At 29.0% G+C, this 22,866-nt stretch overlaps 2 protein-coding genes across 4 annotated transcripts; one reads left to right on the plus strand and one right to left on the minus strand.

The window, feature by feature from the left end:
- The first annotated feature begins 3,925 nt into the window (after nucleotides 1-3,925).
- LOC130933287 (uncharacterized) lies at nucleotides 3,926-6,898 on the plus strand. Of its 3 annotated transcripts, none has more exons than XM_057862863.1 (3): nucleotides 3,926-4,627; nucleotides 5,413-5,827; nucleotides 6,280-6,898. In XM_057862863.1, the coding sequence occupies exons 2-3, from the start codon at nucleotides 5,486-5,488 to the stop codon at nucleotides 6,736-6,738; spliced, it is 801 nt and encodes a 266-aa protein (XP_057718846.1). In that variant the 5' UTR covers nucleotides 3,926-4,627; nucleotides 5,413-5,485; the 3' UTR covers nucleotides 6,739-6,898. The 3 variants fall into 3 exon arrangements, with proteins under 3 accessions (XP_057718846.1, XP_057718848.1, XP_057718847.1); XM_057862865.1 differs by having other exon boundaries at nucleotides 6,292-6,898; XM_057862864.1 differs by having other exon boundaries at nucleotides 5,460-5,827.
- Nucleotides 6,899-19,237: 12,339 nt separating this feature from the next.
- LOC130932993 (organelle RRM domain-containing protein 2, mitochondrial-like) lies at nucleotides 19,238-22,400 on the minus strand. The gene is made up of 4 exons (XM_057862471.1): nucleotides 21,979-22,400; nucleotides 20,982-21,140; nucleotides 19,806-19,874; nucleotides 19,238-19,710 (listed from the first exon to the last, which is right to left on the minus strand). The coding sequence occupies exons 2-4, from the start codon at nucleotides 21,100-21,102 to the stop codon at nucleotides 19,475-19,477; spliced, it is 426 nt and encodes a 141-aa protein (XP_057718454.1). The 5' UTR covers nucleotides 21,103-21,140; nucleotides 21,979-22,400; the 3' UTR covers nucleotides 19,238-19,474.
- Between the last annotated feature and the right edge of the window lie 466 nt (nucleotides 22,401-22,866).

Here is a 22,866-nt window from a genome sequence, read left to right on the forward strand (position 1 = left end):
TTGTCCATCAGACCTAACCATTATAAATAGAGTACTAAGTCAGTTGTTAGAGTATCAGAAATCAGAAAGCAGGAAGCTTAGAGTACTCACAGGCCAGGAGGGCAACGAGGAAGTAGCTGAGGCGATTCTGGAGTCTGATCAATTAGAAAAATAATTTTAAGAAACTCCCCTCTGGAGTTAATTTGTAAAATCTCCCCTCTGGAGAAGAAACACCTATTGTAAAATATCATTAAATAAAAGTTCATCTCCAGAAAGGTACATCTTTATCTCAATCTCTTTAAATTATGAATTATTTAGAAGATATATAAATAACTGAAGAATCTGATTACTATAAGCTAACTGCTTTACTTGATAATGAAAAACAAGCTATTTTAAAAACAGAATTAGATCTTAAACCTAATGATAATTTTAACAAACAAAACCCCTTAAAAGAAATCTTTAATAGAAAAAATATAATATATTATGGAAAAATTCAGATTGAAACTCCAATAAAAATACAATCCGCAAATGGAGAACTTGAAATAGCCCTGATAAATGAACAAGACGTAAATAAACAAATTGGAAAAATTAGAGATCAACAAAAAAGATCTAAAATCGGATGGATTCATATTAGTACTATCCAAGTTTTAGTTAAGTCCACATACATGAAAGGAATTAATTCTCCAATAAGTCTAGCAATCTGTGATAAAAGAATCACTAATCCTAGAGACCAAATAATTGGAATAATCCATGGAAACCTGGCAAATGTAAATGTTAAATTCAATGCTCACATTGGATACGCTATTCCCTTATCAACCGAAAACCTCGGAAGATCTTTAAGTTTGGCTTATAAATTCCATAAGATAGATTTAATGGAACAAAACGATGAACCATTTTCTATCACATATGCAATTAACTATGCATTGACAAATAGTCATCATAGTATAGACTTCAAAGATAAAGAAAGAATTTATGTTGATGAATTATTTCAAAAGTTTGTAAAAACAGAAATTCCAAGAAATAAAGCTATTGAAAAACCAGTTTTATTATTAAAAGAACCATCAAGAAATTCATTTTCATCATCCAGCTTTAGAATAAGAGAGTCTAAAATTAACAGCCCTCTTAGTTTATCCCATTTAAAAGTCGAAGAAAAAGATTCTGAAATAAAGGAGTTAACGAAAAAAATTGAAAAGTTGAATGAAACTCTGAATAATAAATTATGACGATAAACAAAGAAATAATATACGTATCTTATCAAGATAAGAAACAAGAACTCTTTGAAAGAGAAAATCGTTTGAAATACCTAAGGTTTTCTACAATAAATCAAAGGGCATTTGAGACTTTACTAATGGTCTATAATAATTTAAAAAAGGAAGTTGAAGAATTAGAAAGAATAATAGAATCTTTAGAAAATAATCATGAATCTATGGCAGAAGATGCTGAAATTTCACTATGAAAGATTTCCAAAAAAGACTCATTTCCTTAAAAACAACTAAAAGAAATATGAAAACAAGGGTTTTGGCTATAGCAATGAAAATAAAAAGACTAGCAATTGAATCTTCAGAATTGGAAGTAGAAATTAAAAAGATAACTAAGAAAATAATTAAAACAAGAAAACTTTTACGACATGTAAAGACCAAGAAAACAGTTAAAAATCTAAAAGAAAGTATTAAGAATAAACGTATTTTTCGAAGTCGAAGACTACATTATCTTCATATTCAAAGCATGATTGCACTACAAACTTTAGAATCAAGAATACATGTTCAAAATATTCAGGTAATACAACCTGAACCTTTACAAACAGTTCAAGTTGAAACTGAACAAAATTTACAAGAGCTTTTATCACCTGTACAAAATACTGAAACAAGCATATAAAATGCCTGGTATAGCAAATCAAACACTACAAGATTTAAAAAATGATTTAGATTTTCAGAAAAATCAAAGAAGATATTATGAAGTAAGATTATAAAATAGTAACATTTACACAAGAAATAGAGAAGAAGTAGAACGTTTCTGTAAAAACTGTATAGAATGTATAACAAGAGAAATAGAAAAGTTGCTAGAAGAAATAGAAAATTTTAATAATGCAAACCCAACTCAAGAAAGATATTTTAAAAATAAAAAATCTTAATATGATCAAAACAAATTTCACAAAAAACAATTTTAGTGCCAAAATTTGGTATCAGAGCCAAAGTAACGATTCAAAAGCAACACTTTCCACTTAATCAACGCTTTTTAATAACACACTTTAAAACCATTAAAAGACAAAAATCTGTATGAAGTTGCATCTTTATCCTAGAGTGACCCAAACAGTTTTGTGTACCCAAATACACTGGTGAGGAGAATCATCCAGTTCAAGTAGCGATATTGGAGGTTGAGCTTTGTGCATAACTATAGGAAAGGAAATCGAGCAACGGACCTTCTCACTGGGAAGAGTCTTAACTTAAGTGAGATATTTCATTTTGTTGATAAACCTGACCAGAAACTATGTAAAATTATTGGTGATGATGCTAGAGGGATACTCATACCCCGTGTAATCTCGTCTCTGTAACTTTTGGGCCTCGGTCCTGTCTGTCAACCGAAAAAAAAATTATTTTAATAAAAATAAAATTAATTTTCTAAATATATTTAGATATGCCTAAACAAATTATTACCTATGATGTGCTCATTTTTATTTTTGGTATATATTCTTGAGATAAATTTAGAAATATTATTTATTATTATTAACTATTAATATAAAATTATCTAAAATACTTTATATAATTAGAAAAGAATTAAAAACATTAAAAAATAAGTTTGTATTTTAATACTAATAAAATATTAGAATATTATTATAATTTATTTTTTAAAAAAATATATATTTTCTATACATGTTGTGTTAACAAAAATTTGAAATTTACTTTTTAGACATTTACGGAAATATTACTTTTAATGTATACCAAATACTCAAATATAAATAGCAGTGAAACAAAGAATAAAAGCCATTATTTTTAATGCATATATTAAAAGATGGTGGGGGAAAAAGAAATGAAGAATGGGAAGTTGTAGTGGTATTGTTTTCTTGTTTTACAAGAATCAAGCAATCTAATGTGGAACATGTTATATGGTAATTTTTCAGGAAAAAAGCTACACTTTGGTGAATAGCTCATGAGTTAAAAAGTTTTATTGAAAAGTGAAAAATCTAAAAGCTTTTAATGTTTTGTAATACATTATTAAGTAAAAATTTTAAAATTTACTATAAATAGCTTTCATAAGTGCCCTTAGCAATAGCAAGATTTAAAAAATAAAAACTGCACACAAAATTTTACTCATCAATCACAAATGGAGTGAAACTGTGAAAGTTGGTCTATGAATTTTTTTTTTTTGGTAGTGTTCTAATACTAACAGATTTAAGTGCTAATTTATCAAAAACACCAATTTTGTATGGCCGAATTATACTTTTAGTAATAATTTGCTTGTAATTTCAATTGGTTATTCATGTTTTCTTCGAAAGCGAGTAAATATAAGGCCCCATTAGTTAGACTTAAGAGACCAAACGTTTTCTGAAGAAAGATTATCATCTACGTTTGGTGGACCAAGAACTTTGCTAATTGATTTTATAAGTGATAGTTTCGCCTAGGTCATGTTGCTTGAGAAAAGAAATCAAAGTGTCTCACTCTTCCTTTCTTTGTCACGAGACGAGAGAGCATTTGTAATTGTAGACCCCACCCAGGCATTCGCAGAAATTATTGGGCCTAAGACGAAGGAAATGGGCATTTAACAAGACAGGGTCAAAAATATCTTACGGAGTTCACCAAAAAAAAAAAAAAAAAATATCTTACGGAGGGTTTTGATGAGTAACACGTGTACGTTTCGGATTAATTCTGGGTTAAAAGGACAGCAATCTCGGACAACATGATCCTTGACCTCCCCGTGGTTTTTTCTCTCACTATATAAAATCCCATTTTTCTCTTTCACACCTTCAGCTCTTTCAACAACCTAATCCTCTTCTTCCCGACGCGTTTTTTCTCCCTCGGTTCCCTTTTTCATTCTTCATCTCCGTCAGCTTATTCATTGTTTCCAGAAACGGAAAAGTTTACTGTGTGTTATGGGTTAAATCCTTTTATCATATAATTTTTGTCTAGGTTTTTTCTTCTTTTCTAAAATCCTCTTTCCGATTAATCGTTCTGTAAGGCTCTGTTGTGATCTTGAACGAATTCTTGTGTTTTAATTTCTAGGTTTTGTTAGGTGTGTAAGATTTAGGGGGTTTCGAAGAGCATAGAATAATGCCTTCGGTGCCCGTTATTGAACTCCTACTACGCCATTTGGTTCCTTCCATAACCATTTTTCATGGTGGATCCTCCTCCCATCGTCTGAAACATCTTGAAAAAAGTGATCGGCGTGGTAATCTTAGTTAACATTCGCTTTTTTGGTTTTTCTTTCTTCTTTTTTATCCCCTCTTTTTCTTGATTGACTCCCCTTTCTCTCTTGCTACCGTTCTTTCTTCTCGTTCGCGTGGCTTTTTGTTTGTTGTGGTGTTGGTTTCTTCTGGTTCGAGTTGCGGGTTACTTCGTCGACGAATTTTGGGGATCTAGGGATTGATCTAGCTGTTTCTGTGATTGCTCCTGATTTGAGAGTTTTGCAGCTTTAAATTCCACACCTTTTTAAGGTATCTTCGTATAATCTGGTTCAAATTTATGCGTTGGGATGGTGCTATGTATATAAATTCTATGTTTTCCAGCATCTAAAATTTACAAAGCAATTGCTATTTTCCTTGTAAGTAACTATGGTTGACTTATTTTGTGTATATTCAAATGTATCTTAGAGATCAGATCTGATTCTTGCTGTGATCAATTAGCTTAGAAGGTACATGATCATTAAATGTGTTGAACGATATTGGATTGCTGCTATCTACTTTCAGAAATGTTAGATTGATACAGTTTTTTTCAAATGGAATATGATACTGCCTCTGTTACTTTGGAATTTTGTTACATTGAAGACTCATTTAATGTAGACACAAATTCAGTCTGAATTCATTGAGCTTTCAGTGCATCAAAATTCCAAAGTGCCAAATATATTGGATCGGAGGGAGTATTATTTAATCCACTGCAAATGGGTTACCAGGAGATTGCACCTTCTAAAAAGAAGCGCATGGAAGCATCTCTTTTTTTTAATAATTCTTCCCATTTTTTTCTCTAATGATAAATCATAATAGCATTTCACTTTTTATGCATGTCATGTTCAAATTAATTACAATCGATGAAGAATTGACACAAACACTGTCATCTTGAATGATTGGCCAAAAAAACTGAAACGAATTCAAAGTTTCCTCTGTAGATTTCGTCGACAAATGTAATTTTAAGTTTAGCATGTAACATTGGCTTTTATCAATGTGTCTTACAAGATCTACCGCTTACTCACATATGTACACAACACTAACAATGTGTTTTATAGGTGATAATTGGGCATTTATCATTCATCTGGTATTTTGTTTCTTTAAGCTGCTTTGTAGCATCAGATATAATCAATGGACACACACACTCCTGTCAATGCTGTGCACAACACCGCCATAAGTGAACTTGAAAGTAGGTTTAGTGAAGTATTACATATTCAAGGCAATCAGAAATCTGAACATGCATCCGAGGGGAATGATATCTGTAATAAGGCAGAGGAAAACAGATGTGAAGGTGTTAACCAGAAAGAAACAAAACTAGATGTCAAGTGCTTGAAAAAAAGTCCAACTTTTCCAGTTTCTAAGATATTGGTGCCTTCAAGTTCTTCTGACGAGGATGTTGATGTATCATCTCCAGAATCATCACATGATCAGTCTCCTCTGCAGCAAACCTATTCACGATCATTAACTTTTCCTGTAAGTTCTAAGTTTTATGAACGATGTTAATGCCATTTTCTGGAGTTATAGAGTAAACGCTGAAAGAATTTTGACTTATTTCATTATGGCACGTCTTACCGTTGATTTTTGGGCGCATTTTTAGTCTCCATTTCAATGTATTCTTTTGATATGAACATGGGGAAGCATTGAATAATAACTTACTTTTATAGATGTTCATGACTCGAGTGTTATTTGTATTTAACTTATGGTTTTAGCTGCTGGTTGTGTTTTATAATGACAATGGAGAATGCATCTTATAAGTTTGATATACAACTTGCTCTCCTTCCTTGTGTGTGTAGTGTTTGCCTTCCTTTGGGTTTCTGAGGTTAGAAATAGATATGTATTTAAGTCACACAAGTGCCTCATACTTCAACTTAGTCATGGATGTGTTTAATTGGATATATATCTTACCATTTTTTATGTGCTTTAAGCTGTGCCTTCAGGCTCCTCGGAAGCTTATATCAGCCATGAAAGGTAGCCGTGAGAAGAACAATGGTGGATCACCAACAAAATTGACTGTAAAATGGGCACCAGATGTTTATGATCCAGTACCTTCATTAGTCTCTCACACAGTCAGAAGTAGGAAGCAGCCGAAATCCAGGAAGAAGAAGGCTGAAAAGAAGAATGGGAAGAAGGGTCAGAAGAGCAGCAGTTCGCCGCGGGGGAGCAGCAGCAAAGATAAGAGGCATTTTCGAAAGCTTGGTGGAACTTCTGATCTGAGCTATAAATCGCCGGACCCTCATGACAATGTGATTGAAGTGAATCAAGTGATGGAAGGTTCTACCGAATTTGATGCGCTGGATGTTCGTAGCCAAGACCCCTACTGTGGAACCAGTTTCTTGAAAACATCCGTTACTGAAGTGCACTTCTCCCTCACAGAAGCGCAATGAGTCAAACTTATCGAATATTTTGTCCTATCTACAGCAATGTGTATAAATAAGTGTTGTTCTCTTTAGCATGTATGGTGAAAAACTGTTGGACACTCTTCATAGAGAAGTGGCAGTTTAAAACATGATGTTTTGTAGAAACAAGGTTAATGTTCGGAACTCATTTGTGCTGTTTCTTGGGATTGGGACAATATCTGTCCATCTTCTTGGATGTTCTATATGACTGCTTTAGTTGTCTCAAAAAGTATAATCTAATTCGTATCAAAACAGCTTTCTACACCGATGAATCAGGCTACCCCTTGATACAGGTTAATTTGATACTGAAAACGTGTGACATGCATGAGTGCGAAGAATTCCAAAACAACCAATAAATAAAGTGAGGAGTGAAGTTCATATACTTTGCACCTTATCTTTGCTTAGGGCAGCAGAAAATAAGGATACATTGTAACCCTGCAATCAATTGAGTTGTTTTTTCATCAATCTTGCTATAGTGCCCTTTTTTTTCCAATCTACCATACAAACAGAAAGGTGAGAAAACAGATAAAAGAGGAACAAGTGAGTGAGAACAAAATATTTTTGGGGTTCAAAAATGGTGTAAAGATCGAAAGTTAGCAGAAATTAATTTTAATACGGGAATAGAGATGGTGTTTTGGTTGAATATTAATATTTAAGGTGTATTAAGTATTGTGGAATTTATTCAACATGCCTCCCATGTGGTTCAACACGCTCCTTACGTGTTGGTCAAGATGTTGCCACGTATTCAACACGCCTCCCACGTGTTAGCCAGGATGTGCCACCTGTCCAACACGCTCCTCACGTGTTGCAACACGTCCTCCACGTGTTGACTTGCAACACGCCCTCCACGCGTTTTTACCTGCAAAATCCACCTACATGTAATTATATCAAATAATCTCATCTATTCTATTATATAAAAATCGGATGTCTGCATTTAATGATGAAGCTGACGTGGCATGCTTCGGAGAGTGTTTCTCGATTTAATTGTTTTAACTCATTCAATACAATTTATTACACTGACTTAATTATATCAACTAATTGATTTGATTAGATATTTAAATATTTCTTTTCTTAATATAATTTATTATAATTTATATTACTTAATTAATTATACTACATTAATTATAATTCGTTATATTAGTGAATTAATCTTTTCATTTATAAAGTCTAAAATAAAATAAATAAATTGTTATTTATTCTAATTAAATTTGTTTATATACTATATATGAATTAACGTCTATTCTATTATATAAAAATCGAATTTCTACACTTAATGGTGGAGTTGACGTAACATGCTTCGGAGAGTGTTTTTCGATTTATTTCTTTTAACTCATTAAATATAATCTATTATGAGATTAATTATATCAACTAATTGATTTGATTAGATATTTAAATATTACATAATTATTATAATTTATATCAATTTATTTTAATAGTATTTCCTAATTTTTTTTATATTCTGGTAGTATTTTTTAATTTATTAAATCAAATTAGGTATAAATTATGTATATTAATTAATTGATTTGATTAAATTATTAATAATTAAAATAATAAATCTATAAATAAAATAAGCAAATGAGATATTTTTAACTAATAATTAAATCAAATTAAATTATATGTATTGAGTCAAATTCAAATCATGTGAATTAAATACTAAACTAAAATATGATTATTTCTTGCTTATTCAAATTAAATGCAATAAATACAAATTAATTTTATTAGATAATTATAATTTTCTGGTCTTCTATATATAGACAACCAAACAAAATGATAAGAATCATCATTTTTATCGCTCTTGCTATTTCAACTCTTCTTTTCTTCTTTTTTTTTTATGTAAAATTTCTTTTACGGATAAATGAAAAGGTATAGATGAATAATATTTCGTTGATTGTTTGTTTATAACTCAAAAATATCTCAATTTAAGCCTTATCGTTGCTGATGGAATTGGATGACAATGTGCTCGGCATACTTGCGGCTTAAGAAATCAAGTCATGTGCTTGAGGTGCACCGATGCAAACTTTTGGAGCACTGCCGTTGAATTCATTGTATAGTTACAGCAAATTATGATATAGTTAAAAAACGTTTATGCATGCATGCTATTCTTCTTTATATATGTATCCCTCTATTTTTACAATTCACATCTTTATATATTAGATTCTTTTTGACATCTTTATAATAAATAATTATTTATTTTTATAATTACTATTTATAAAATTTATTACATAATTTTCTCCTCTTAATATCAATATTTAATGAATATAAGATACAAAATATTATTTATATTATTTAACATACAAAACAAATATCTTAAGTCATTATGTAGAACAAGAAGTATAATAGTGCAAATACTTACTTACTTATTTATTTATTTATCTATTCTATTATATAAAAATTAAGTTTCTACACTTAACGATGGAGTTGACATAGCATGCTCCACAGAGTGTTTTCCGATTTAGTTATTTTAACTCATTCAATACAATTTATTACAATTACTTAATTATATCAACTAATTGATTTAATTGGATATTTAAATATTAATATAATTTATTATAATTTATATTACTTAATTAATTAGACTACGTTAATTGTAATTCATTGTATCAGTGAATTGATTTTTTCATTTATGAAGTCTAAAATAAAATAAATAATTTATTGTTTATTCTAATTAAATTCATTAAATTGGATGACGCATAGCAACGCATACGGTGGCGGAATAGACACAACAATGGTAGTGACTGGGCAGGTGGAATAACGGCGACGAGATGGAAGTTGCATGTTCTTCTCTACTGCATTCGAAAGCAAGTCAAGCAATATTTTATTCTTCTGGGTTTTTGGGAGTAAGGTCACAGAATTGAGGGCAAGAAAAGTTAGGTGGCTATTTAGTTTTTCAAGGTTTTTTTTTTGTTCTAGATTTCTAAATACCTAAAAGAGTACCGTGTTAAAGATTGTATATCATTTATTTCTTTCTTTTTTTTTAATGTAAATGAATATAAAATAGATTAAAAATTGTGTACGAAAAAGTTAAATTAAGTTAGACAAATATATTATTATTATTATTATTATTATTATTATTATTATTATTATTATTATTGTAATTGAATAAATTAAAAAAATTAATTAAAAAACATCGTTATCCTTGAATTTAACTCTATCTATTATGCAAAATCTCTATTTATATCTAGATTACATCTCATTAATAATTATAGATAAAAAAATTTTATTAATTGCATTTTAAGTTTTCAATTATATGTTAGAATTAATTTTTTTAATCTAAAGTTAATGTAAAAAATAAAAAGAAATTCACATCAAATTATTTAGACTATAGAGTCATTAATAAGTTTTTTGACCAATAAGATGTCATTCATAATTTTCTCTAAAAGTTTAAGTTGTATAAATATAATTAGATAATTTTAATAAGAATAATATTATACATTTAAATTTATCTATTCTATTATATAAAAATTGGATTTTTGTACTTAATGATGAAGCTGACATAGCATGTTTCTAAGAATGTTTTTCGATTTATTTCTTTTAACCCATTAACTATAAGTTATTACGATAAATTAACTATATCAACTAATTAATTTGATTAAATATTTAAATATTATATAATTTATTATAATTTATATCAATTTGATTTGGTAGTATTTTTTAATTTATTTATTTTAATATTTTGTTAGTATTTTTAATTTATTTCTTTTAATTTATTAATCCAAATTTATTGTGTGTACTAATTAATTAATTTGATTAATTTATTAGTCATTAAAATAATAAATCTATGAATAAAATAGGCAACTGAGATATTTTCAACTAATTATTAAATCAAATCAAATCAAATTATATATATTGAACTAAATTCGAATCATGTGAATTATGGACCAAATTAAAATAAAATAATTTCTTACTTATTCAATACACTTTTTGTATTTATAAATAAATTGTTGTCTACTTCAATATATGAAATTTTTATGAATTTTTTATTACGCAATTCACTTTAACACAAATAAATTAATTTATAAAAATTTAAACTTGAACGCTTGCTATGATTAAACTCAAATTTTAATTTATTTTGTCATATTATTATATAAATATTAAATTCTTTGATTAAACACTTATTTGATTACGAAATGATATTATATATTACTTTATATTGACAATTAAATTTCAGTTACTACATAAATATTATATTTTAGGTAATTGTATATTTTTTTGTTATATTAAAAATTATTATATAATTTTAAAATCATTTAGTTATGTTTATTTTTTTAAAAGTATTGTCATTATTGGAGAGTAACTAATGTTTGTGATAGTATAAAATTAAAAAATAAAAATACAAAATATTAATAAGTGTGTTTTTGAAGTATAAATCTTGAAGTAAATATATGTAATTATAATTAATGATCATAATTAAAAGTCTTTATTTTATTTCAATTTGTTCAGGACATGTTTATCTTAAATTTTATTTTTTATTAATTAGTATTTTTTTGTACATTTAATTATCATTAATTTATATAAATCAAAATGTATAACTTAAAAAGATAGATACGTATATAAAAAATAAAAAAATATATTTTTTGTTCGTTAGTAAAAAATGTATGTCATTTTATTTTTTTTTTGCATCAAATTTTACATTTTTACCATAAGTTAGAGTAAATTATTAAATATAAATTAGATTTACTACTTATTATCCTAATTCGAATTCATTATATTCGATTTATATGGAAATGTAAATGGAGACAATTAGATAACGTTATTGGGTTTAGGGGATTCAGGTAATTTTAGGGTGACTTTGGTTTATCAACATAAATTAGCCTAATATGTGATATTAGTTATTGTTATATATAATAGAATAGATGACATATTTATGCATTGTTTAGATTAGAAGAATTTGTAGAGGAATAACATGCTGGAGAAGAAAATAGATGGAAAAATTAATTTTTCATTATTTGGTTCAACAAAGAAATTGAATAAAAAACATAAAAGTGTATATGGAGCTCACGTAATTTTTTTTTCTTCAAAGTTGCGAAAAAAACTGATTCAAAAGTGCAAACATGGATAAAAATACAGAGTTACCATTTGAATTATAATTTATATATAATATATAAAAACATTAATATAATTTTTCTCTATTATGATTTTTTCTCTTCTTACTTTTCCTTCCATTCAAGCAAAAGAAATTTTTTCCTCTATTTTCTTTTCATTCATTTTTTTCATCTAAACAACACACACAAAAAATATACTTTTCTTTTCATTTTCTTTCCTCTTATTTTTTTATCTTATATCCAAACAATAGTTTAGTGTTTATCCATTTATCTTTTATTAATATTGTTATAATAAGGATACATGTAACTTTATAAAAATGATATAACCTAGACTTTGATTATCTGAGAATTTATTGAGTGGCTAGAATAGCTCCACGTCATGAACTAATGAATGCTAGCAATAAGGATGATCACAAAAACAGCCGAAACGGGTATTTGCAGGAATTACTCGCGTTTTGGAGCTAGATGGGGACTCCCGAAATCCTCACGACCTGCCATGCGAAAATGGATGGGGACTAGGAGTGGCAAACGGGTCGAAACCTGTCGAGCTTGTTGCATAACCCGCCAAAAAATGCGAGTTGGGCTGAAAATTTATGACCACCAAACTTAAAAATCCCGCCTACCCTGCACCGCCTAATCCACGGGATTTGGCGGACTTCGACGGGACGGGGCAGGCTTTCCCGCTGGGCCAAGCTTTTATTTTGGTAGAGACATTTTTTACAAATTTTTATAATGTTATTGATCTACAAGAGGATGAAGATGATAATTGAAGGAGTTTTAAGTTATATTTTGGATTATGTTTATGTTTGATTGATTATAAACTTGAAGATGTTTAATTATATATTTTGGATAATATTTTTTTGCTTTGGACAATGCTGGTTTTATTATTTTGTTTCAAAAAAATTGATTTATAAGTATATTTATTAGATATTTATAATTATAAAGACGTTAATGTGCGTGAATTTAAAAATTATAATTTTTTATGTTTATAGAAATTATAAATTTATTGAAATTGTTGTGAAATTATATATATTGTTTAATATTTAATGGTTTATAAAAAAAAGGAGATCCCGCTAGCCTACCATTAGGTAGGCAGGGAAAAAATTCAGAACCGTTTTACTAGGCGGGGCGGGCTTTTGGCAAGACAGGGCGGACTTTCCCATTTGCCACTCCTAATAGGGGCACGGACATAAGTACCCGCCCCATGAAACTTATTAAATATACGCGAATATAAAATTATTAATTTATCCTATTTTATATATATGTAAATCTATTTCTTGAATTTAGTAACCTTAATTTCTGCCTCCAATTTGAATTTTTCCTTTTTCTTCCAGACTCATTCTCAGCCTTGATCCTCTCTCTCTAACTCACTTTCTCTACCTCTCATCAAGTCCGTCACTATGTCGCTCAGTATCGTCCTAAAAAATTATGTTATGTTATTATGTTGGATTTTTTTATGTTTTCTCCTTTTGAAATGTTATTTTTCATAACGAATATGTTATAAATTGTGTTGAATTATATTGAATTGATTATTTTATGATTTATTATATTATGTATTTTTGTGTTAATTTTTTAAAAAATTTTCAAAGAATATTAATAGATACCCGAAGAGATCTACGTTCTCTTAGGAGTAATTAAATAGGAACTTACAATGACGGAGAAAGAACAGAGACATTTTTTTTAAATAGGAATGAAGGATGAAAAGTGGGTTTCTCACGCTCCCCTGAGTTCTCATTACCATATCTAACTAGCAACGGAGATCCAATTTGAGCCGATTTAAGAGGAAACGCATGGACTTCATCTGCATTGGGTCTTTAAGGTAACGAACTCAAGTCAAATTTGGGACCCTAACAATATATTTTAGTTGATCTTGCTTGCATTGAGGTCTTACCAGGTTCAAATATATCTTAAATTAATATTTTGAGTTATTGTTATAGCAAATACCATACTATTTAATATTATAACACTTAGTATATATAAAAGTTAGATATATTTACAAGACATTTTTTAATTCAAATTAAAAAAATTAATTATCTCTTTTTTAGTTTTAAATATTATTTTCTAATGTAACAAAAAAGTGAAAATAACAATAATCACTCACATAATTAAAATAGAGAATTTTAATATATACATGACACTATATATATCAAGAATTATTATATATGATATATAATTTTTTTTCTTTTCTGTAATGACTATTTATATAATTTATTGAACAATTTTAATTTTTTATCTTAATATTTAATAAATTTAACATACAAAATAAATAACTTAAGTTATCATCTAGCACAATAAGTATAATAGTGCAAATATTTATTTATTTATTAGTAGTAAAAAATATATAAATAGTATAAATTGATATTTTTTTAGTATAAAAGCAATAATAAGGATTATTAATTAAGTTAATTACATAATTAAAAAATTAAGAAGAATTTATTAAATAATAATAAAAAATAAGATTACTATTTTCACATATTACAAAATTTATAAAAAAAATTGGATAATAAATCAATCCTCAATAGATTATATATTAATTCTGTCAAAAAAAATAAATAATCAATACATTAGATATTATTATTTACGTACTAATATATATATATATATATATATATAATCGATTATTAAGTTTATAATTAATTTTTAATCTAATTTTTGGTAATTAAAATTTAAATGATTGAAATTATTAAATGATGAATATTTTGCATCTAACCAATTTATTTTTATTGAAATTAAAAAAATGATGAGTGTTAATCAATTCTAAATTTAAATTTAAATTTGAGTAAGAAAATAAAAAAATATTTTACATTTTATCTCACTAACCAAAATTAATTTTAAGATAAGAAATTACTTTGTACATCATATATATTGTAAGATAGTATGGTCATTTGTTATTTTTTAATAGTAAATATTGGCAAATAAAATGGTGTAAGAAATTAGAAGAAAATGTATTTACAAGTTTAGAAAATATTAATTTATTTTTCAATAGAATAAATTATATATTGAATAACAAAAGTTGTTATCGGTTTCTTTTCACACTAACTAATACTCAACGATGGTGTTTCGATACACCATATTTCCAAAAAATATTAATCGATTTAATAACTTTTGTAATGACATAAGTTTATGAATTTGAAAATTTAAAAATTATTTCATAAAATGTGAAGTTTTAACAAGTAACAATGTTGATCATATTGTTTTGATTTCAAGAATGAATACGATAGTAATAAATAAAATTGTCCCAAGAAAATTTCAACAAAGACAAAAATTCATAAGTATTTCTATTAATGAAAAATTAATCTATTTTAAAGACAAATACAATTTTTTCTACAGATTTTTTAACTTGGCAAGTCGAGAATTAATCCACCACATATTGATGTTCTATTTATTAAGGGTCTGTCGCTAACTAATGGATTGTGATACACAAGGCGAGATTCGAACTCCAAATACTTGCTTAAGCGGGCAAATGAAATGACCATTCAATAAATTTAAATTGATTAAAATAAATATTAATTATTTTTAATAATTTTAAGTTGTAAAATATTTATAATAATAATTACTATGTATATTTTTTATTTAAATTTTAACAAAAAATTTTATATAATTTTATGTATTATCCCGTGTAGGACACGGGAACATACACTAGGGATAAAAATCGGATGTCTGCACAAAATTTAGATCTTGAATTACTGAATAGCATAAATTGCTCTGGTTTGCCTCCATATAAATTAATACTCAAGGTTGGTGATCCGGTGATGTTACTGAGGAATATTGACCAATCCAGTGGTATTTGTAATGGTACATGGCTACAAGTTAGGAAGCTTGGAAATCATGTCATAGAATGTGAAGTCTTAACGGATAACAATGTTGGTCATATTGCTTTGACTCCAAAAATGAATATGGTACCAACAAATGAAACCGTCCCAGTTAGATTCCAACGAAGACAGTTTTTCATAATAGTATCGTTTACCATGATAATTAATAAGTCTCAGGGACAAACTTTATCTCATGTTAGATTGTACTTGCCCAAACCAGTTTTTACACATGGCCAACTATATGTGGCACTTTCAAGAGTTAAGAGTAAGAGATATTTAAAAGTTTTACTTATGAATCACGTAGGAATGTCTATAAATTTAACTATCAATGTTGTTTATGGAGAAGTCTTTGAAAAAATAAGATTTTAATATAAATATTTTAATTTTATTTTAAATTCTGTACCAATGTATAATTATTTTACTTAAAAAAAGTGTAAAATAATTATTACTCACTATTTTTGAATTAAACTTTAATTTTGAGAATAATTTTATAAATTTCTTAACATAATAATTATTTTATGTTTTTTTTAAAATATCTAAACATATAATTTTTTTTTACTTTTATAAATTTTTCCGTGCTGAGCACGGGTTCATACACTAGTTTTCAATAAAAACACTAATATTTTCTCCATATTAAAAAAATCAGCCGAAAGTTAGTATAAAACTATAAATAAAAAATTATCCTCCCCAATTACCTTGTTCCTTTCGTGGTTAACAGGAGTATTCAACTAGTAACTGTAACTTTTGAATGAATTCTTATGTACTTTTCAGTTACCTTAGCATCAATCCTTTACACTTATACTCAACCTTCATCAACATAGCCAAAAAATAAAAAGCAACAGACACGGTTAAGGAACACAGCAAAAGATGAAACCACACTCAAGAAGAATATATCATTTTTTTTTCTTTTAATTTGCATGACAAACTGCAAAACCGAAATTACTAGCAGGTAATCATGCAATGCAATAAAAACCTACTTCCAAGAGTAACCAAAGATGGAGGAGACAACTTGCAATTCCAGATACAAAAAAGCAAGACAACTCAAACAGATAAGAATGCACAAAAAGCTATTTCTTATATAAATAAAATAACACTACTTTGTAGTAGTAGTAAATTAGCAATTTGTTTGTGCATGGCATTCAAAAGCAATAAAACAGACAAGTCTCTAACCGTTATTGTGGAACTCACAGAGAAGAGAGATGCTAGTTTCCTCGGTATGTAAATAGCGGTTAAGGCTGATAGCATAGGAAGATGATGAGTTTGGTTAGTGAGAAAACACCGAAGATGCATTTGAGTTTTAATTATCAGGATTTCAGCAAGTTGCGGAGTGAAATTTTGAAGGAAAAACGCGATGAGGACACTTCGGAGTGTTTGTGGTTCGATGTGTAATATAACTCCTCACTGTCTATCACCACACTATCCCAACTTCCCAACTCACTAAGTCATAATTCACCTCATGTTTTTCTTTTGCCACTCCTAGCATCATATTCCACAAGTTTATTTATTTATTTTCTTATTTTATTTTTATTCTAAATATTATGTGGCTAGCAATCGGCATTCATATGAAATATGAAAAATATTTATGCCATATAGAAAACAAGAATGGCCATACTAATATAGATATGCAATATACAAACAAATAAAAATTTTGTGACAATAACAACATGGACATGGCCATTGATCAATTACTTATGTAAGATGACATATCATATCTAAGTAGTGAGAAAATTAAACAAACTTCCACTTGAAAGCATAATATCAAGTTCTATTTCATGATCTTAGACACCCATATCCATATAATATTAATGTCAGTTATGTGTAGGATAGATGATTAATTGTTGCCAACCATTATTTCGATTATGTAAGGTGCTTTTCTGGACCATAACCAAAGAATATTAAATAGGATTTTGCTATTTCAACAACGACAAATTAATTTGACAATCAACAATTATGTTCAATATATAGAATGACAAAAGTTACGTATTTTATACAAGGAAAAAGTTGATATTACCCCAGTAATAAAATGTGTTTGTATTCTCAAAAAAATGTGTAGTTTTTCATTTGATTTATTTCCCCTCATTTCTTCTTCTCCAAACTCGATCCTTTTCTTTCTTCTGTAATTGTTTTTCGTCTATTATTGCAAAGACGACAGCCTAGTGATGCAAGTGTGGCGATGGCATTAATACAATGACAAACACGTGATATCAATGAAGTAATGTGTTTGAGGCATTGGACGACGTTATTGAAGTTAGGTGCGATTACCATTCAGAGAAGACGAAGATGAGGGAGATGGCTGGGCGTGGTCTTCCACTGGTTGTGCTTGCAAGCCATGGTTGAAGGTGGATGGTGCTCCCACGGGCTACGCTTGAAGGCAGTTAGGGGTTGAAAGTGGAAACATGCGAGTTTTACCCTTAACAAGCTAGCCTTGTAGTAGAAATTTATTGGTCCGAGCCTAGTAAACTAGTAAATTCATCAATTGACTTTACAAATTTATATGTAATATAATTACATATAATAAAATAGAACAAAAGATAAATAAATAAATAATAAGGATCACTAAATTAAGAAAAAAATAAAATATATAAATTCTTGAAGAGAATAAAAAATTAGATTAATATCAAAATTATAATTGCTTGAATTAAAATTTGTAATTGAAAATATCAAAAAGAGAAACAATGAAATTGAAAGATACATAAAGTCATAGAGAGTTATATTAAAAAATAAAAAATTTAAAATTTATCTTTTAATAAAGAAAAGATGACCACTAAAAAAGAATAGAAAAAAATGGTTGAAAATATGAAACTAAGAAGAGGGTTTAAGAGAATAAAGAAGTGGTAATGACTAGAATTTGAAAATAGAAGAAGACTAAATTTAATTAGGTTAACTAATAGTTAAAATAATAAAAAGATAAAATAGATTTAAAACTTTAAATAATTAGACTTGATTTATTTATAATGAAGTCATTTAAAATTTAAAATAAGACATATATATATATATATATATATATATATATATATATATATATATATATTTTAAAAGAAAATTAAAATAAGAGTGGGGGCAAGTGCCCCCTTATCACATAGGTATTATAAGGCATTCATGGGTCATGCTGAACATAAAAGGACAAACCTAGGACAAACCTAGACAACACGCATAGGTGTTTGTAAATTGTAAATTTGTAATAATGAGAAGCCAGAATTTACACAATGAATATTAAAGCACATGAACTTGAATAGGTGGCTATAACAACGGAAAAAAAAAAAAACCTTGTAATTATATGATTTAGTACTTATAACCCCTTAAAAAAAAAGCTTTTAATCAGCAATCAATTTTCAAACACAAGTCAAATATCTTTTAGGCCATCGAATATGTCTCTTTGAGGATCTTAATGTGTAATGATTTAGTCCACCACATGATAAGGAGATATGATGTGAAGATTATACAATGAATTTTATAGCATAGTTATAATTGTCAAACTCATACCCTCATTGTTGAATTAGGGTTTTTGTATTAAATATATAAATATATGAGAATCAAATAACACCAGTACCATTTTAAACAATTATTTCGGAAAACCATATTATCAAGATTTCAAAATAGGTGTAGATGATGTTATAGAAAGACATCTTAATGTTGTTTCCATGTCCTCTTAGCAAGGGAAGTGGTGCATTTAATTTCCAATGGACATCAAAATCTTCCGAATAGTAATGCCTTACGGCTAAAGTACAATCCCCAGTTACAAATTATAATTGTCTGATACAAAAATTCCTCCAGAAACTATAGTATATAATAATTGGCGGATTTAAATTATATATGGTCTTTTGAAATCTCACAACATGAATCAAGGTTTATTTTATTCAATAATGAATATCAACCACACCATCCAATTGTCTTGTTAACCGTGAAACCAGCTCCAGAGGGCTGAGACTGTGGCTGCTGAGGAGGTCTGGGCTCTCTTGGTTTGGCAGGATCAACAAATATAACCCATCCATCAATAAATTTAGCATTCATTCCGGCTCTCGCCTTTTCAGCATCTTCTACGGTCGCATAAGTTACAAATCCGTATCCCTTTGACCGTCCAGAGGCTCTATCCATTATAACCTTTGCTGTCGATCAAGATGAGTGAAGGTCAGGAATGATATCCAGCAAGCTAATACATAAGCATGTAGAAGAATCAAGTATTGCAGGAGAAATACATTACCTTCAAGCAGCTGCCCGAAAGGAGAAAACGCTTCAGTAAGTTTTTCATCTGTTGTCAGTCTTGAAAGACCTGTTCAAAATGCCAAATACATATAAAAGTTACATACAGAACTATGTAAATTCCATTATACTGGATATTTATATTAGAAGCTTCGCCAGTTATAGTCTTACATGATCCACCTAACAATTCCCTACAGAAAATGGTGCTAAAAAGAAAATGGATCTTTATTGAACTACAAGCCAATAGAGTAGAAGAAATTCACAGCTTCAGAGACCAAAAAATGGCCTTTTAGGAAGCCCTACAGCCCTACTAATAAAATACATTTCACGAGAGTGAAACTTATCTTACTTCTTTGTATATTTATATTCTAATAATTATGTCCCCTAATCATATAAATATTGTAAAGGGAGTGATCCAACTTTAAAAGACACGAATTAAGCATTGTATCCGTGTCTTGCCACGCAAGATCTGCGAGCACTAGCTTTAGTAGTGTTTGTGGGGAAACTCTTTAAGAGCATCATCTCCTGTCAAAGTTAATAAGTTAACAACATATCCTTCTCATTACATTTAGAGTAATAAATAAGACGCAACAGTCCTATTCAATTATCTTCCTCGGATCCCCTTCCCCTTGAACTTTGGCTTTGTATAGACACTAGTAGACTAGTACCTGTCTTGATAAAGATTGCACTTCAATGTTCCAGGTTGGTTATAAAAGTCGCCACATAAGAATACAATGCATTCAAATACTATCCTACTGTTTTTGAAGGCTACATTGGAGTACACAATAATACTTCATAGTCCAAGCTCAAGACTGTTGAATCCAACAAATTAAAGGAATCAAGACAGAAGAGCCCTACAACTTCAAACCTCCTTTTATCAGGGATACGGAAAAATACCACAATTTCACGACAAAAGTTAGCCTCAAAGATGCAGATCATAGTTGCTAGGCCTACCCATCTAGTGCAACATAATCATTAATCATAACTGATTACCCTGTCCAAATTGAAGATAATTTAGGGTTTCAAGGGAGCTAATTTGACAATTCTAGAAGAGAAAACGGAATAAGGAAAACAAGGAAATGAAGGTTTCAATAGTGACAATCATGTTATGGAAACGATCAATTAATTATAATTAACAAGATGAACAAGCAGAAGAGAATTGGAGTAAATTACTGACCGCTGATGAAGAGTTTTGGGGAAGTAAGAGTCGAAGTGAAACGAGTAGAGGTGAAGTGGGAGGCCACAACTGAAGAAGACTGCCAAAGAAATCGCTGAGCTCCACTGAAGAACGCCATCATCACCCAAACCCTAAACTCAAACCCTCACTAGCAAGGTTCTGAAAACCGAACCGGTTATCAAACCGCTCAAGATAAATAAAAATATATATATACACAAATTAAAAGTATAATTCCAATTAAAATCTCATAATCACACAAAACACATGAGTCGATATAAAAAAACAAATATCAAAGGTCAAAACTTATATACGTATAAAATTTATAATGTTATATGAAATTTAAGATAGTCACAAGAAACAAAAAAATTTCATTGAATTAACCAAACCAATAAAAAATATCTGATCATCTACTTATCTAGTTAATTGAGTTAATTCAATTCATCTATTTCTTCGATAAAAACAAAGATGACAAATTTATTTCTTCTCTAACAAAAGACCGATCATAATGAACAAATAGAAACTCTGAAATTAACCAAAAATTAACCAAAAAAAAATCAACAGTGAACAAATCATTCAATGATTCAATCAATACCAAGAATACAGACTATAGAATACAGAACAGCCCCGGAGCATAGCTAATCATTCAATAAAAGTTATGGAAGGAAAAGCTCTAAGATGGTTCAATCATCGCTAACAACCATATATGCGTTCAATCTTGCCAGAATTAAGCAACAATTCAGCAATTATCAACCACAATTTCAGATCTAAAATCAGTAACAACAAAAATTATATGATTGCAAATTAGTAATTACAATAAAGCAGCAACACAAATTCAGCAACAACAGAATCAACTGCAACAACTAAAACTTCATGCCAACAATAACTTCAGAATCACAACAACAATAACTTCAGAATCCAATTTCAGAACACAAACTCAGCTCAGAATCTTAAAAATTAACTAGAAAATAAAGATGAAACTGAAGAAGACGTGACCTACCGGTGAGACGCCGAGGGAGGAACGGTGGTGACAGTGTGAGCTCGGAGGAACACGGCGCTGACAAGTAACGTCGTAGAGATAGAGAGAGAGAGCTTGAAGAGAGAGATGCCGGGAACAGAGCTCGTTATGGCGAGGAGACGACAGCCGAGCAGGAGCAGTTCGCGATGGCAACGAGAAGCGCTCCGAGCAGAGATTCCACGGCGAGGAGAAGAGGGTGAGTGGCAGAGACGTTCGGCGTTGGCACCCTCTGTCAGTCACAATTCCGGCGGCGACGGTGAGCTCTGGCCGAGGAGAGGAGTTCGGTGATGGTAGGAGCTGCTGCCTGCTGCAGCTGGTGGTGGCTGGCTGATGAGTTGATGAATCGTGGGACTGGGGAGGCCTTTGGATTAACTGGTTGAGAGGGTGAGTGAGTCGGTAGAGGCTAGGGTTGTTTTCTATATTTGGATATAATAATATAAAAATAATGTTATATTTATTTATTATATTAAAATATATTTTTTTAAGTAAAATAAATTTTTGTAAAAAAAATACATTGTAACTTATAAATTTTTTTTTTTAGTTTTTTAATATTTTTATTTTTATTAAATAATATGTTTAGTATAGTACACTAGAACTAAAAAACTATCATCATTAGTCATTGTGAGTCCTACTATAATAAAGAATTTACATTCAACTTTTATATCTGTGTGTGATTTACTAGGAACTTATAAATCGAATTGAATTCATTCAATTTTGTAGTTCCTCTATTAATTCGAATCGTATTGATTCGATTTAGTCATAGAATCGATGAATTAGATTTATGCTTAAATATAGTGCTCCATATAATTCGAGTCATATTGATTCAATTTAGTACTATGACGTGTAATTCGAATTCAATTAATTCGATTC

This window comes from Arachis stenosperma, chromosome 6, assembly GCF_014773155.1.
Source record: "Arachis stenosperma cultivar V10309 chromosome 6, arast.V10309.gnm1.PFL2, whole genome shotgun sequence".
Taxonomy (NCBI): Eukaryota; Viridiplantae; Streptophyta; class Magnoliopsida; order Fabales; family Fabaceae; genus Arachis; species Arachis stenosperma.

Excerpts from the sequence above, each read along its gene's own strand:
- LOC130932993 (XM_057862471.1), bottom strand. The coding sequence starts at position 21,102 with ATGATGGCGTTCTTCAGTGGAGCTCAGCGATTTCTTTGGCAGTCTTCT. Across the intron at positions 19,875-20,981 it reads CCCAAAACTCTTCATCAGCG|GTCTTTCAAGACTGACAACA; the intron begins GTCAGTAATTTA and ends CATTTTGAACAG. Across the intron at positions 19,711-19,805 it reads TTTCGGGCAGCTGCTTGAAG|CAAAGGTTATAATGGATAGA; the intron begins GTAATGTATTTC and ends CTTGATCGACAG.
- LOC130933287 (XM_057862863.1), top strand. The coding sequence starts at position 5,486 with ATGGACACACACACTCCTGTCAATGCTGTGCACAACACCGCCATAAGT. Across the intron at positions 5,828-6,279 it reads CACGATCATTAACTTTTCCT|CTGTGCCTTCAGGCTCCTCG; the intron begins GTAAGTTCTAAG and ends ATGTGCTTTAAG.